Source organism: Mytilus edulis, chromosome 1 (genome assembly GCF_963676685.1).
Source record: "Mytilus edulis chromosome 1, xbMytEdul2.2, whole genome shotgun sequence".
Classification (NCBI taxonomy): domain Eukaryota; kingdom Metazoa; phylum Mollusca; class Bivalvia; order Mytilida; family Mytilidae; genus Mytilus; species Mytilus edulis.
The window spans coordinates 68,012,399-68,030,037 of NC_092344.1; the positions used below are offsets into that span (position 1 = coordinate 68,012,399).

Here is a 17,639-nt window from a genome sequence, read left to right on the forward strand (position 1 = left end):
AATATTTTTTAATTCTAAGTATTTAGTGAGTAGTTTTTAGTCATGCTCCACTGGTAATGTTCATAGTATGATCTTTACATGGCTCAGTGAGTTTTGATATATTGGTCATTCGTTAGTTTCTGGATTTTACTAGTTTGTATTGTGGAACTTTCTCTTCTTTGTGATAATTGGCTAATTTAGTCATATGGTCATTTTGGAGGGAAATTCTATTGTTAGCTCAGATTTTACTCATACTTTGAATTGAATAGTTGTGTGTTGTTTTGCTTTGATATATTTATATTTGTGGACATCTTTGATTCTGTTATAAGGTCAGTTTTCTCTACTTAATATTTCACATTCATACTAAAATACTGATATGAATGGATAGTATAGATGATTTTGTATGAATGATCAGAATGAATGATTTCAGAGTAAAAGGTGTATAAAATAGTTTAAAACATATAAAAGTATATTAAATATTGTTTAAATCAGTTTAACTAAATTGACACAGTCAAGGAAATCATTTTGTAAGTATTTCAGCCATAAACAGTAAAATTATATGAATAACTCAGTTTAGTGAAAAGAAGTAATAGTAAAAGATAATAGTAAGAGATAAAATAGTAAATTTGTACATTAATACGTATTTTTTAACTTTTAAATGATTGGATAATTTAATGAGTAAACTATAAACACAAATAGTTATGATAGTATTTTTATTACAGATATTTGAACCATACTGTTCGTATATCATGTAGAACTAGAAGATTTCATATTGTAAATACAGGACCTATGTACCTCATACATGGTAGGTTTTGCATTCTTTTTATATGTGTGTTTAGTTGCTTAACATTTATCTTGAGCATGGCTATAATATTTGTTTTAATAAGCTTATTGTGTTATGTAACTGTACGCTTTGCATTATGTGTACTAATTCAATGTTGTTATCAATTCGAATGGAATGATCGGTAAATGACTATCAGAAGAATATTTGGTAGAATACAACATGTTACATGTTAAGATGTATAATTTATGATGAGAACAATATTTCCCTTGGTTAACATTCTATGTAAATAGATTTGTATGTAAATAACATGCAAAACCATAGTTGTCTAGTAGGAGATATTTGAGTATTGTATTTTAGCCATTGTCACTTAGAATGAATAGAGTTATCTTTCTTTGTACTGATTATTTGTATTTGTATTGCAGGGTCATTTCATATTTTACACAATAGAACGAATCCATTGATCCTGAGGAGTTTATTTTATTATACGACCAAAACAACCTGGTTACATACATTTACGAACCTTTCGATCATATGATACAAGGAGGTTTGTACTCTGTTTTTTTTTGTAAAACTCTCTATATAAAACATATTCATTTTTTTTGGTGATAATTTATAGTCTCATATGATTTTAATATACAGTGGAAATTACAACATGTATAAACAATACAAATTTCACAATGAATACATAAGTTGGATTTACATAATAAGTAAATAATAAAATACTGAATTCAGAGGAAAATTAAAAACGGAAAGTCCTTAATCAAATGGCAAAATTAAAAAACTCAAGCACTAAACGAATAGATACCAACTGTCATATTCCTGACTTGGTAAAGGCATTTTCTTATGTAGAAAATGGTGGATTGAACCTGGTTTTTTAGCTAGCTAAACCTCTTCCTTGTATGACAGTCGCATCAATTTCCGTTATGTTGACAACGATGCATGAACAAAACAAACAGACATAAAAGGTAAACGTCTAAAATACAAGAGTCAACATAACGGATTGACCCAATTTAAGGATAGGCAATGTGAATACCAGTGGTAAAAATCAGGATACGTTGACTAATGGCAATATTCTGCATCAGGTCATCTCATAACACTTTAACAAGGGGATGTAACACATGCAGGAAGTGTGATACTCTCCTTACGCGCCTTTACGCATCGGTTTAACTACCTTTTTCCAAACGCAGAAAAGTAGTTGTACATCCAGCGCAGTATACAGACGAGCCAAACCATGAAGGTTTCAATAGGGTAGAACAGTTGCAGGTATGACAATGTGTCTATACGATTATCTTAAGTTTTACTTTACATTTCGATTCAAATGCTAATAAACGTAAGTTGATAAACCGTGCAAATAAATATAAATTACGGAAAGAGCCGACTGAAACTTTGCATGCTTTTCCTTCAATCGCAGTGGCAACATATTAGAAACTGTTGGTAAAAAAACCCCGAATTAAATCCGAAGGAATCTGTAACATTGAATTGAAAGATAAGACCCCAAAAGTTATTCCGCCATCATGCACATTTCTGTTGAACAATGTATATAAATTAAAGTATATTTTGAAGCAGCATATATATCATTTATTGTATCTGGACATAAGCAGATTTTGCCAAGAAAAAATAATAATACATGTATGGATATTTGTTTTATAATCAGAATATATCATGATTAAATAGTAAAAATGTATCCATCACACACACCCACACACAAACACAAATTGACAAATATCTCGAAGGTCAATTAAATAACATAAGTAAAACAAATAGTGACATGAGAGGCATAAAATCCTACATTAGACACATTCATTAAACTTAAAAAGCACATACAAACAGATGTAAACAGTTCAAAATTTACCAACTTCAACTTTTTTTTTTAGCTTCCCTAACAAAGAATTTCATTTCTTTTGTTTCATTTAAAGTTAGTTTCCGCCTGCATGTTAAAAATCTTAAGTTGACGTACTGTGCAAATAAATATACATTATACAAAAAGCCTACACATGCATGAGATTTATTTAAAATATAACAATATTTAATGAAAAATTATAAAACATATTTTCTTTGTTAAAGTCCATTCAGTTGCCCATAACTGCTTATTTTCACCTCATTTTAACTTTGGTGGATAGTTGTCTCTTTTATTTTAGATGAACATTTTTTATTCAGATTATATTTTTATCATGATTTGTATGCTAATCTTCCAATAGACACATGCATGCATACAATGATAATGGTGATACATCGCATTTCTCGGTGTATATATTTCTCGGAGTACGATGGTGGAAACTGTTTTTAGACGATATACATAATACCCACATCTTATCTTTCTTTTACAATAAGAAAACGTTTTCTTTCTGTAAGAAGTCAGAAAGCATACTTGATTGATTTTGAGACATAACAACAGAGAAAGCAGAACAATGTTTTGTTATTAAGATCGACCCCAATAAAGAGTAAAAAATGCGACAGTTTAAGCCTCAAATCGTTTTTAAAAAAACATTCACCCGTTCGAGGAATGTACAGTTTGGCTTAGAATCATCGGAGAAATATATTGGCATTAAAAGGATATAATCATCTAACAAAAAATATATTAAATCATGTTTTCTACAAAAGAATCTGGTTACATATGTATATGCACGTCAACGCCATGCGCAGTGGACATGTCATACATTTGCTATCATTGTTTTCCGGTTACACATTTGTTTACTAGACAAAAAAGTTTACTTTTGTCAGATGCCGAAATTGGAAATGAGATATCTTGAAAGAAGACAAAATATAGCGTGTTGATTAATAAATGAGTTAAATGAACAAAATATTAAGATACAGGTCTTGATATTACAAAAACATGACAATTGCTGGTCAATGAGCCACAAATTGCAGTGTAGATTGTTCTGTTATAATTCTGAAAGTTTAAAAAAGAAGATGTTCAGTTATTTTAGGAATCCATTGTGTCAAAGCATATCGTAATGTACAGGCCTCATATAAGAAATATAAAAAAAAATGTTGCTTTACAAACAAAATTGTAGTGTCTGAAATATTTTGAATGCTAGGATGTTAATTAGTTATCAAAGGTACCAGGGGTATAATTTAGAACGCCAGATGTGCTTACCAAATTTAGTCCTGGTATCTATGATGAGTTTATTCGTCTTCACAAGACTCATCAGCGACGCTCACATCGTAATATTTATTAAGCCAAACACGTACAAAGTTGAAGTGCATTGATGATCAAATATTCCAAAAAGTTGTGCCAAATACGGCTAAAGTTATCTATGCTTGGAATAAGAAAATCCTTAGTTTTTCGAAAAATTCAAAGTTTTGTTAACAGGAAATAATAAAAATTACCACATTATTGATATTCATGTCAACATCGAAATGTTGACTACTGGGCTACTGTTAAATGGGATAATTTAAAGCTTAGTTTTGGGGTTAATGTAGCACATGTACCAGATTTTTGAATTTGAATACACATACATTTCATAGTTAATAAAGACGGGTTATTTTCGCGAATGTAAATTATCGCGATTTTCATTGAATAGGGTATACTAAATATTTTGGCGGTTATTATTTTGGCGAATTCAAAACTTTTATCAATACTTTTGCATGTACACTTTTAATGTTGGCAGAATTTTTTTTTGGCGATTTTGTTCTATCCGCGAAAATCAGCGAAAATTTAAAACCCGCGAAAATAACCCACTATACGGTAATTCAAGTTATTCTATGAAGGTTCCTCGTTCCTTTTCTGTTGAATGTGTATTTACATCTCTTATCATTGGCATTATTCGCAGTTAAGTGACATAACTGTGTAATTAGTTGCTTTCCTCTGTTGTATCAACCGGTTCCATGTAATCATCGGACTTTCTAAAGTCATTAGAATATAGTTGTGTTTTTGTAAGGTAGTCAGTATTCGCCACCTCTCGTGTTGTTGTAAGGTGATCCGTATTCGACACTTCTTGTGTACTTGTGAGGTGATCCGTTTTTACCACGTCTTGATCACGGTCATCATTTGTCTGGTGCAGCTGATTGTACGGATTGATTGCTGACATTTGTCCAAGTTCTTCATATCCAGAAGTTACATCCAAATATGTGTGTCTGTTGGAGATGCTATTTGATTCTTCCTCTGGATTTATTTCATCATAAACTTCGTCGTAAGGTTCAACAAATTCCGTCCTAACATGAATAAAAGAAACGATTTATAAGATACTGTTAGATAAAAACGTGATAATAGACTATATCAAAACTTATTCTATGTTGAAACTTTTGCATCATTTATGGATAGACAACGTTTTCAAAATGAAACCAGAAAAACATAAACAAATATACTTGGTTGACTTCAATTGTTTACATCTGTCCTAAGTCAGTAATCTGATAATCAGTAGTTGTTGTTTGTTGATTTTGTTCATAAGTGTTTCTCATTTCTTGTTTTTTATATAGATTAGACTGTTGGTTTTCCCGTTGTAATGGTTTAACACTACTAATTTTTGGGGTCCTTTATATCTTGTTGTACGGTGTGATCCAACTTTAAAGTCTCCGTGTGGAATACCGTACTTTGATCTTTAATGATTTAATTTTATAAATTGTAACTTTGATAGAGAGTTGTCTCATTGACACTCATACCACATATTCTTTATATATCTATTGACGTTGAGAGTCATTGTAAAATTATCCTATGGTTTAAATGTTGTTTGGAAAAAATTTCCGTTATTGTTCAATTTTTGATAAGAAAAAAAGCAAAGTTCGGGCTTAATATCTATTTTTTCTTAAACATATTTGTCTTTAATAATTTTATGAATTGCTGAATAAGCAAAAGTCTGAAAATATTTCATATGATATATTTGTCAAGTATAGATCTAAATAATGCGAAGATTAATGCGATCGTAGAACACTTTTTGAAAGAAACATTCTGAAAGAAATTATCCTAAGATAAACGATTTGCATTTAAGATTTTGATAATATAATGCTTTTTACTTTATTTTCTTACTTTTTATAGATTACAAAGCTTTTCATTTACATGTAGAATATACAACACTTCTTTCGCTTTGTACACAAAATAATTTTTTTATTCCAAAAAAAATTACATGTAACTATTATTTGACGTCACTATAGAAATTGCAACGACAGATGTATTTGAAATAATATCTTGGCAAATGTCACACCACAGGATAAAGAAGTTTAACGGCCTTATTAATATACAAAACAACAAACAAAAAACAAATAAGACAAAGAACAGAAAACGACAACAACTTATTATTGATACTAACAATCATGGTTTTATAGACGTTTCAGCTTCATAGTGACTGCCTTTCGAATGAGTGATATTGATCTGTTTCCGAGTACAAAAAAATCTGAATTTTCCTATCACATGTTTTATATCAAAGTGTATGCTATCATGTCATGCTCTATGCTCATTGTAACATCGTAGCATACTGTATCAATATTTAGCCTCGCATAGAGTATAGCATGAAATAATTGTTTTGTAAAAACTCCATACCTCGAGTTAGCTGTTCCTTCAGACAATCCTACAACTGACAAAAAATTGGTTGTAAATAGATAAGTAGACATAAAAACATTTAATGTTGTATGCAAGTAGTCAATCTAGATCTAACAATCTAGCAACTTAAATATTAACACAATGATTGATCAATGTCAAGTGATTGATTTGAAAATTAAAATAATGAACGAATGTCAAGTGAGTGATTTGAAAATTAAAATAATAGTACGAATAATATGAAAACATATCAGGTTGTGTGTTTAAGTTTCCATTCTTTTAGTGTGAACGTTCATGCATTATTTTAAAGACAATCAATAGTTCTTGTAAAATGACTAACTGCTGTTTACACTTTGGATAACACAATTGTTAAGACTACTTTGTTAATGTAATAAGTTTCAATTTACTGATATAAACATCATATACAATGTTATCTCTATTTTTATATCAAATGCATAAAATAAAATAAATATAAGGTTATCTATCGTACGTATTTAACATGTTACATATATAACCACGAAACACTAACATACCATCCTCTTTGGTGACCATATTGCTTATTTTTTCCTTGATTTCTTCCATTTCAGTATTTGTCTTGTCTGCTTTCTTTTTCATTGAACGCCGCATCATTAGTACGATAACTGATATGATAACCAAAACTCCTACAATTCCACCTCCAGCTACTCCACCATATAGAACTATATTATTATTATTTTCAATGGTAGAAGATTCATATCTCAAATATCCAACGTGTTCATTGATGTTTCCAACCACAACCTTTATTTGAATACAAAAGTTTTACATTAGCAGCCAACATACAAATTGCAATATGAGAACAAGAAAACAAAATACATGTATATGAAATTCGAAATAATTACTTTTCAAACAACTTATTTAATTAAAATCCAATCCTACATGCAAGTTAATACTATAGATTTTTTTCTCTCATTTTATGCTACGAATAATGTACCCATGACGTGAACGACTTGATTCATGAAAAATTTACAATTTCATACACAGCAATATACGCTAGCAATGTGTAGTTAGCGTATATTTTTACAGCATTAAACAATATATACATATATATATGTCAACATCACGCCGTCGGTTACCTTTTGTAATCTCCTTAGATCTGTCAAAAGAAGTTTGTTTATATTAATAGCGGGTAGAAAATCATTTTGGCTTCCGATTTGTGGGCGATGAATAAAAAAGTCAAAGCCTTGAAGAAAAAGCACAGTGTGTGGTAGCTTGTTCAAACCAAAATTTCTAAGAACAAATACTAGTAAATCTATTACACCCAAAGACAAAATTACACTTACCAAAATGAATACTAAATCCCCGGTGTTTGTACGCGGCTTGGTTTCGGGCGGCAGACATGTAATATTGTAATTGTTTATCTCTATGATTACGCATAAGCCATCCAAGCCTACACGTATCAAATACTCATCAGGTCTAGCACCTTGTAATAATCCATGACCCTGCAACAAATTAATATCAATGTGTTTTATAAATAATCATTATTTTGTCTAGTATCTACACAAAGGCTATCAAGGATCTATATATATATATATATATAAACTTATTCGGGAAGGAATAAAACACGCTCCTTATCATACCTTGTCCTTTTTATCGCAATATCATAATCAACATAGGCTTCGGCTTATATCTACACGTTATATTTTTGATAGTTTTGTACATATATTTTTATTGATCGACAGTTTCAGCTTCAATCGAAAAGATGATCATGTTTTTATTTTATGGAATCACAAAATTGAATATAAACAACAATATGATACCTTTATTTCTAAGACTGCATTATGCACATATGTATAAACTTTCGATAATTTCTCCAATAAAGGATCATCCACATAAAATACTCCCAAGGATACTGTATAATCATCAAAATTCACATAGATATTTTGTACAGCAGCTGATCGTTTCCGTCTATTGAATTCGGACTCTACATACGTTGGAGCCTTACATACAACATTACTGTCAGATTTTATTGTACATGGATCAGCATCCTGAAACAAAATTATAAGTTTGAAATCAAAATGATTAGATCAAATGGGTTCAAGTTAATTAATCATAAACCAGACAAAGAGATGCCTTCGCACTTCACTCTGAAGTAATTGTATTAAAACAAAGTCAGCATATGACTTTCTTCGGGATATTATTGTGTTATGAAAATATGAATCAACCACATATTCAAAATGTTTTTTTTTTAATACATAAAGTTTGGCATGGGAGCACATTAGTCTATTGTGCAATGCATGAGGATGTATCCGTAAACGCTATGCACCTCTTATGCAAGAACACTCTTAACACTCTTGACTTACATCTAGAAATTGACAATGAGGGTCGGTTGAAAATAAAACTTTACGACAAAAGAGATGATTTCAGCTTTCCAATTGTGAACTTTCCATATCTAAGTAGCATCACTCCAGTAGCACCTGCATACGGGGTATATATCTGCCAATTGATACGATATTCCCGTGCTTGCATTTCCTATCATGATTTTCTTGATAGAGGGTTGCTTCTCACAAGGAAGCTATTAAACCAAGAGTTCCAAATGATGAAGTTGAAATCATCCCTTCGTAAATTTTACGGACGCCATCACGAGTTGGTTGACCGTTATGGAATAACCGTTTCACAAATGATATCGGATATGTCCCTGACGTCGTAACTACAATCCCTTTCCCTTTCATAAATATGACCTACCGAATTAGACTATTTACCGGATTTGTTATCACATAAGCAACACGACGGGTGCCGCATGTGGAGCAGGATCTGCTTACCCTTCAGGAGCACCTGAGTTCACCACTAGTATTTTGGTAGGGTTCGTGTTTTTTATTCTTTTATTCTATGTTGTGTTGTGTGTGCTGTTGTTTGTTTGTCTATTTCATTTTTAGCCATGGCGTTGTCAGTTTGTTTTAGGTTTATGAGTTTGACTGTCCCTTTGGTATCTTTCGTCCCTCTTTTAAAAAAACGACTAATTATCCTATCTCCCAAAAGAGAAAAATAATAACAGAAATCAAAAGTTGACAACTAGCACAATTTCAATATTATCGTAAAACAGCAAGTAACGTGAAAATTTCCTAGCATTTAAACTGTAAGAGGAGTTATCTTTAACACCGTTAAAGAACAGAAGGGCGGAAGCAAGGAGAAAGGATGATCATAAGGACTTGCATGGGTAAACTTATATGCCCCAAACTTTTAGTTAAGACGATAATAAAAATCAAAAAGCTGCTATCTAAGAACAAGATCTGATATGTTGACAGCATGCAAGTACCACTGATTTATAGGCTCATGAATTGACGCAGCCTCATGGTTGCAATGACGGGTGAAGCATGCAAAGAACTAGATGTTTACCGTGTCGATTACTACGGTAACTATTTGGTTCGTTGTTTACTTCGATCGTAGGAATTTATGAATCGGCAATTTTAAATGTCTGCAATGCAAAAATTGGATGGCGGGGTTTGACATAAATTCGATCTTCAATTTGCAGAAAGAATTTCTGAACTGTTATGTTACCAATTTTGTTTTTTTCCCGATTTTGACGCTTTAATTAAGTGTGATTTGCATAAGCATGATAAGGTTGAGCATGCAATGAAGAAGTCGCTTACTATATCAACGCATTGATTTTTCTCATTTAGGAGTAAATGTGATCCCCTCGTATTTGATTGTTACCTTGCTTGCAGTTTTGTTTATGTCTTCAATCTTAATTTTCTGATACATGCAGATATCAATTTTAAGAAAAATGGGGTCGAGGTCAGTAAAGTCAATGAAAGTTAGGACGAGGCTCATTTTTGTAATTGAGCTATATTAAACTATTTGCTCACGTAAAATAAATGTACTACATACTTCTGTATGTATATGTCTGTCCAAAGTCAGGAACCTGTAAATAAGAGGTTTTGGTTTGTTGCTGTGTTACATATGTGTTTTTCGTTTATTTGTTTGTACATTAATTAGGTCATTAGTTTTCTCATTTAAATCGTTTTACATTTGACATTTCATTTTTTATAGCTTACAACGCGGTATTGGCTTTGCTCATTGTTGGAAGCAGTACGGGGACTTTTAGTTGTTAATCGTGGTGTCATTTGGTCGTTTGTGAAGAGTTTTCATTGGCTATCATACCACACATTCTTTGTTATATTCATTATACTGTTACAGTTGAAATTTATTTTGGTTACACATACTTTGAAATTGTGAAATAAATAGAACACCTTTTACTAGTTATGTTCATAACAACATCTATTTTACTGATATCATAATTACCGGAGTGTCTACGATGACTATCTCTACGTTCGAAAAGCCAGTTCCTCTTAATGTGAGTTCTTGCCCACCACTGAAAAAATTGTTTAAAAAAATATCAGTATACCATACGGTATCAAATACCCCTGATATTAGATATTTAATCTTAAAGAAAAGTAAAAACAAAATGATCATGTGAAAGTTTAACCTTGTAATAGTACTCTGGAAAACGCATATTGAAATTCAAAGAACAGGCTAGTAAAGAATGTTTAAATAAGTGGTATGTGTGCCAATGAGACGACTCTCATTTAGAACAAATCCTCCCAACTTAAATTATTGGTATTTCTATTATTAAACTTTTTAGGTCAAATTCCCAATTCCTACAAGAAGATTGTTAAATAATATTAAACAAAATCTATCGAATACACCTCTTATTAGCTAGTTCAAAGACAATATCAATTCACGGCAAAATATATCACAATAGAATGCTTGACAAACTCTGTCATTAACCAGACAGAACATATTTTCAATCATGAACTAAACCGCTAAAAAAGCATCTGTCAGTACCAAAAATAACAACACCTACAATAACTTATCCAAATAAAACTGATAAGAGGCTGGAATAATAGTTTAGTGTATCATCAACAAATTTCAACACTGTAAAAACCAAGATAAGATATTCGATTTGGAGCAAACTTAACCCGCGATATGGTCATGCATGTACTTCATACCAAACGTTTGATTTTCTATAATGTTGAGCTTCTTATTCCTACAAGTAAAGGAAAAGTAGTATACCGCTGTTCAAAACTCATAAATCGATGGAAAAAAATAAATCCGGGTTACAAACTAAAACTGAGGGAAACGCATTAAATATAAGAGGAGAACAACGACACAAAATCAAAATGTAACAAACACAGAAAAGAACTAGGCATAAGACACAATGCGATGAGAATAACAAATATAACATCAAAACTAAATACACGAACGTGGGATAGAAAAGTACCGTCACACGTCTTATAGCAATGCGAATTCACACTTAAACATAAGAGGGAAACAAACGACACAACAGAAACACAACGTTAAAATGTAACACACAGAGAAACGAACTATAATATAACAATAGCTATATTCCTGACTTGGTACAGGACATTTTTTTAAAGATGAATGGTGAGTAGATCGTTGTTTTGTGACATGCCAAACCTCCCGCTTTAATGGCAATGTTAAATATAACATTAAGATGACAACATAACATTACAGGACTACAATACAAATAAATAGGAGAAAATATTGGACAAAGATTTTTATTCTAAATATTTATGAATAGAATATCTTTTTTGAAATTACCTTTGAAATACAGTTGCATTGTCTAGAGATAGAGGGTCAACTAATGGATTGGCTACAACCAAGAATTCTTTGTTGAGGGTTAGATGTGTTTTTCCATCAATAGTAACACTCAGATATGCAAATGTATTGACACTGTCTGATCTATCCATATTGCATGTCAACGTATGGTCGTCTTCCACTTGTATAAACCTAAATACGTAATTGAAATATGATTATATTCTACTTTGGCAGAACATTGATGGAAGAATGGGACGCATACGTCTGACACATTAACAAAAGTCGAAAAGCAGATTTTTTGCAAATCAAAATATACTAGTATGCACTTCTTAAAAAATAATATATAGATATAGGAAGATGTGGTGTGAATATACATGTTTTTCTTTGTAAAAGGGACATTCTGTTCAACGTGAGAAATTCAGGATCGGTGAAACTATCAAATTAAAAAGCATATGATGATACAAATAATTAGTCTACTGTACTCATCAGAAAAAAAGGCGAATTCAATTTTGCAGCGTGAAAAGTAAAATCACAAAAAAACTGAACTTAGAGGAAAATCAATTCGGAAAGTCCATAATCACATGGCAAAATCAAATAACAAAACGCATCAAAAACGAATGGACAAGAACTGTCATATTCTTGACTTGGTACAGGCATTTTCAAATGTAGAAAATGGTGGATTAAACCTGGTTCTGTAGCGCTAACCCTCTCACTTTGATGACAGTCTCATCAATTTCCGTTATATTTACAGTGATGCGTTAACTAAACAGACACAATAAATAAAATTGTCAGAATATGGGTACATCAGTCATCATCGTATAACAATTTTAAAAGGAACAATTTAACAGAACACAAAAACATCTATCTACAAACACATTCATTGATTTGTGTGTCTGACATCAGAAATTTTATACGTCACATAGATTTGCGTTCAATGTGCATGCATACAATTTTAAAATTTACCTAGGCAATGTAAGCATACCAAAAAATGAAAGACAATACAAACACATTGACGAGATGTATAAGTACCGAGCCACGTCAAACGAATATCACATAAAACCATTCAACAGTAAAAGTATTATTAATAATAGAACAAAGACAAATGAAAGAACTATAAAACACGTTGTTAAGATTATAAACAACATCAGTACGCAGAATCTATACATCAAGACCATCGTGTATTATTTGTGAAGTTGATACGGAATATTTATCATCAAGGTCTTGGTACCTTCCAATGAACTTTTAAAAAAAAAGGACGAGACGTTCTTTGACATACCCCTGGTTCATTTTACCTTTGTAAAACGTCATCAACTTTCTACTCAGACACTGATGACGTTTTACAAAGTCTGAGTAGGAGCTACAAGCTCTTGAATATCGAATAAGTTGGGAAAAATATATCCCATATGCAGGTCAAGTTGGTATATTGCTACTAAGGTGTTGGAAATTTATAATTTCAAAATTAAAATCGTCTCGTTTGTCATAGATTCTGGTACAGAGATAACTGTGTAGGTCAAATTCGAGATATACGTCTAAAAATGAAGCGGAGGAAGCCTTGTCTGTTGTTTCTTTAATCTCTAGTTCTGGGGGATATATTAATGGAACCCAATCAGAAAAGTTCGGATTGTTTATGGAAAGAACATCATCAATATATCTGAAAGTGAAATTAAATAATCTGGCTTCTTTGATCCTCTTGATTTTGACAAGTGTCTGGAGGAACTCCGATTCATACGACAATAAGAAGAGGGTGTAAAATTTATTTTGATATTTTCTTGTCTGAAATGATATGAGTCGACTGAACTAAATTATTCTTGTTATTCATGTTGACAATAAAATAACATAATATTAAATACTCATATGTGAAATCAGATATTAATTCAGAGTTAGATTAATGATAATTTAAATCATTCAAAATATGATTAAAAAGTTAATATTATTCACACAAAAAGTACTTGTAATAATAAATATGTCAAATCACCTGCAAACTATACACTTTATGTCATTACAAAATGAAATGTTGTAGCGACTTCCTATAAACCCAATATTTGGTCCTTGTATTGATATCTTTCTTCCTCCTGACAAAATACTTGTGTTCGGCGAGAAAGTTAATAATTCAATTTGACTCTTTAAAAAATAAGCAAAGATATGAATTATAGCATACATCATTGTAATGATAACAATATTCCAACAGAATAGTATTTAAATGTAGTTCATCGATTTTAAAAGAGCCATTGATATAATCTTCAAACTGGTACAACAGAAAGCTACGCTTAACAGACTTGTTATAATCCTGGTACCTTTGATAACTACAAATGTATTGTTACCGTTACAGTATTTCGTCGGTCATTTTAAACATTGTGTTGTATATATTGTTACGTTAATTATAATTTTAAGAATGTTTTACCATACAAAAGGTAATAAGTATTGAGAAATTTATATGAATAATTATGTTTCAAATAATGATGTGTTATTTACGTAATATTCTGACTTATGTATTAGCTCATATATATTCAATGTCTAATAATTAGATATATAAATAAGGGTTCCGTTGATAGCAACTTTACTAAATTTGCCTTCATCAGGAAAGTTCAAAGCCAAATATTTGAATGTCAAGAAAAGTTTTTAGAAACGAATTAATTAAGAAATACAACTAAAGAGCCAAATGTAAAAGTTCCATATGAATGTAAGCATATATACTCACACGGTGTTAACCATAATGCCAAAACAGAATATAAAATACTTTAAAGGTACTTTCATAATAATTTGTAAACAGGATCATAAGGTACATAAATACATTATTTTATCTGGCCTAAAAATGATTAGTGTTAAGGGATAAAATAAGTTCTCTTTAACTTTTCTTGTAGCAAAAATTATGCAACTTACTTGAAAGGTATACATGTGCCTTGCTAATGGGCTATTGACTCCATTTACCGTGACTTCTATCCCATCTTCGGTGCTTGCAGACCCATTACATGTTATACAGCTGATACTGAAAAAGGGAAATAATGCAACAATGTAAAAGATGATGAAAGCATATACAACGTCAACATTGCTATCTAGATTTTTATATATATCTCGTGCAGAAGAAATGACGTATATCTGCTGCTAGGATAAAAAAGAATGTGGTGTTAATATGTTTCAAAAAATTAAAAATAAAATTCTGGATTTTGAAGTGCATTTTTGCAAGTGTGTAGGAATGGCAAAATCTACATACACGAGAGTTTCACTTGATACGTTCCAATCAGTTAAACTGTTTGAATCAACCTTTGTTCTAAGATACAAGTATCTACTGTTCATCTGTTGACCATATAGAAGTATGACAATAAGGTCTGACTATCCACCAAAGCCAAAATGAGAGGATATAAATAATTATGGGGAACCATGTGACCAATTCATGCAGTTCAATATGCTCATTATATTTAGTTTTCATTCAGACTCGGTATTTGACACTTTGAATTTCTAAGACTGTTGGCAGTTTTAGATCAACATGTAAAACCGAATAGTTCTTGTATTGACGATTTAAACTTCAAATTTAGAACTTGAACAAAAATAAACAAACATTCAAACTTATATGATCGTTGATAAGTCAATACATGAAAAAATAAACTCATCATAGATACTAGAAATTTTGTATTTTCGCCAAACGAGAGTTTCGTCTGCAAAATACCCATCAGTGAAGCTTGAATCAAAATAGGATACCAATGTAAGCAATGTTGTTATAACAGCCAAAGGGTTTTGCAGTTCTCAGTTGTAGTATATTTGTTTATCATTTTGCATATTATTTCAATGATTTGAGAGATAAATCATATATACTGTTGCTTAAACTGCTAATGTATGTAAATGATACCAGTTGTCTAAGCAATGAATAGATAAAAACATAGTTGTAATTACTTTATCTTGCTTATTTTGTAGGTACGATAACCTGACGATGCAAAGGTTCTGAAATACTTACACAGTAGATGGCTCTATAACTGTAACATTTGTGCAATTCACTTTATTTATGGCAACTGAAATATTATCTCCTCTGTTACCAATATTACTTCCAGTAATGTTAACAAGTGTTCCACCGAATTCTGGCCCGGCGGATGGATATACCTGTCGATTGCGAAAACTCATAAAAATGTAAGTGTTTCCTATTTTCAGTATGTTAATGCATTTTTTTTAGGTTCAAAGTTTATAAAAGATACAAAATTATAAAAATGAAACGAGTGGATATTCAGAGTATAAAACCAATATTGCACAAGCAACTGGTATCGTCTCAATTCATTTTAAAATTTTAACATTGAGTTTTTAGTGTTTAGTGTTAGCTAAAGTAAATTTGTTTTCAATCGTTTATAAGAACTTTGATGACATCATCAACAAAATAGTAACATGAGTAGTTATTCGTCCGTGTTAATACAATAATTACCCCTGATACTGATAATTGACATTGAAAAACTTGGTCTTGTATACATGTCTCTTGTGAACCACTAATTCTAGTTTTACATGAACCACACCAATCACATTTATATCCCTCATTATTGTAATGTTTGCAAATTCCACAACTGCTGCTGAAGTCCATGCATGCATATACTAAAAGTACAATATATATTGTCTCTTTAACAGGAAACAATGCGTACAGAACTTTGATAAAGATTTTTAATATTTAAAAGAACAATATCTTGATTACAGGAAAAAATGGAAATATTTCCTTGATTTAATTTTGTAATGCACAAATGCCATGAACAATTAATATATAAATATTTAAGTTATATGGCTTCAAACACTATTTAGTTTAGTTGATGTATCGAGACAGTTACACGTGATAAGTGATCTATGATTTTTTTGGAATATTCTAAACAAAAGTCATCCTTAAGTTACGTTATTAGCCTCTTTAAAACCCTTTAAGTTACCTTCTAGTTCTACAGAATTATCTAATCTTAAACCATTATAATTTAGATACAGCATTCTTACACCTGTCTCAGGAGCCTAAAATATACATATTTAAAATTTCGATGTAATACCTAGATCAATGATACATGTTGGCAATGGTTCATATATTTATACTAAACATGAACTACAAACAAATTGGTTTATTTAATTGACTACCATAAAAGTGTAAATTTATTCCAAGAACATGAAGAAAGGATATTGGATCTGCATTAATTCTTCTTGTAAAATCATCTTATATGAAATTTATCTGCTCAAAATCTTTACGTCTTACTTTATAGTGTCTGTATTATCATGAGAATAATACTTAATAAACAGTTGGTACAGGCTAAAATGGAAGCATAATAGAAACTTATTATACGGAGATTAGTTCAAATATGTAATTGGTTTATGTCTTAACTCATAAGGGAATATTTTCTAGGTGTATGATCTGGAGATTCAAGAAAAGTCGTACGATCGTCAAGTTAATCATTTTTTTTCTATACCCTTTTTTACACTTAGGTTGGAGGTGCATTTGCATTTAACTGATGCAAGTAAAGAAAGAACGAGACTGTATAATGTACTATGTTACTACGAACGTAAAAACAAGGATTTGTTTAATTTAAAAACCTTTGGTCAAAAGAATTAAATAAATCTTTTGTTAACTTCAAATAGTGGGGTCGAAATATTATACTGATATTTTGTATTCAGTAATATTCTAAGTTCTTTATGCATGCAGCAACTCAATTATCGTGTACCGCATAATGAGAAATATAAGGATAAAATAAAATGCATGTGCCGCTTTTATACAAATAAATATATGAACCACTTTTAATTTCTTTCGTACTGACGATAGGTTATAATCCTAACAATGTCGTAGTCACTTATAATAAGTATCTCATA

The 17,639-nt window shown here is 30.9% G+C and overlaps 1 protein-coding gene across 1 annotated transcript in view; it reads right to left on the reverse strand.

Annotated features, from left to right (window-relative positions):
* Nucleotides 1–2,404: 2,404 nt before the first annotated feature.
* Nucleotides 2,405–17,639, reverse strand: part of LOC139487832 (plexin-2-like) — a 40,534-nt gene continuing 25,299 nt past the window's right edge. Inside the window, exons 12-23 of the mRNA XM_071272992.1 lie at nucleotides 16,721–16,796; nucleotides 16,237–16,400; nucleotides 15,781–15,923; nucleotides 14,712–14,817; nucleotides 13,807–13,952; nucleotides 11,835–12,023; nucleotides 10,515–10,584; nucleotides 8,033–8,260; nucleotides 7,556–7,714; nucleotides 6,770–7,013; nucleotides 6,240–6,273; nucleotides 2,405–4,918 (exon numbers count right to left, since the gene is read on the reverse strand). Coding sequence (XP_071129093.1) covers nucleotides 4,558–4,918; nucleotides 6,240–6,273; nucleotides 6,770–7,013; nucleotides 7,556–7,714; nucleotides 8,033–8,260; nucleotides 10,515–10,584; nucleotides 11,835–12,023; nucleotides 13,807–13,952; nucleotides 14,712–14,817; nucleotides 15,781–15,923; nucleotides 16,237–16,400; nucleotides 16,721–16,796 — 1,920 coding nt within the window. The 3' untranslated portion in view covers nucleotides 2,405–4,557. The remainder of the gene's footprint in view (nucleotides 4,919–6,239; nucleotides 6,274–6,769; nucleotides 7,014–7,555; nucleotides 7,715–8,032; nucleotides 8,261–10,514; nucleotides 10,585–11,834; nucleotides 12,024–13,806; nucleotides 13,953–14,711; nucleotides 14,818–15,780; nucleotides 15,924–16,236; nucleotides 16,401–16,720; nucleotides 16,797–17,639) is intronic.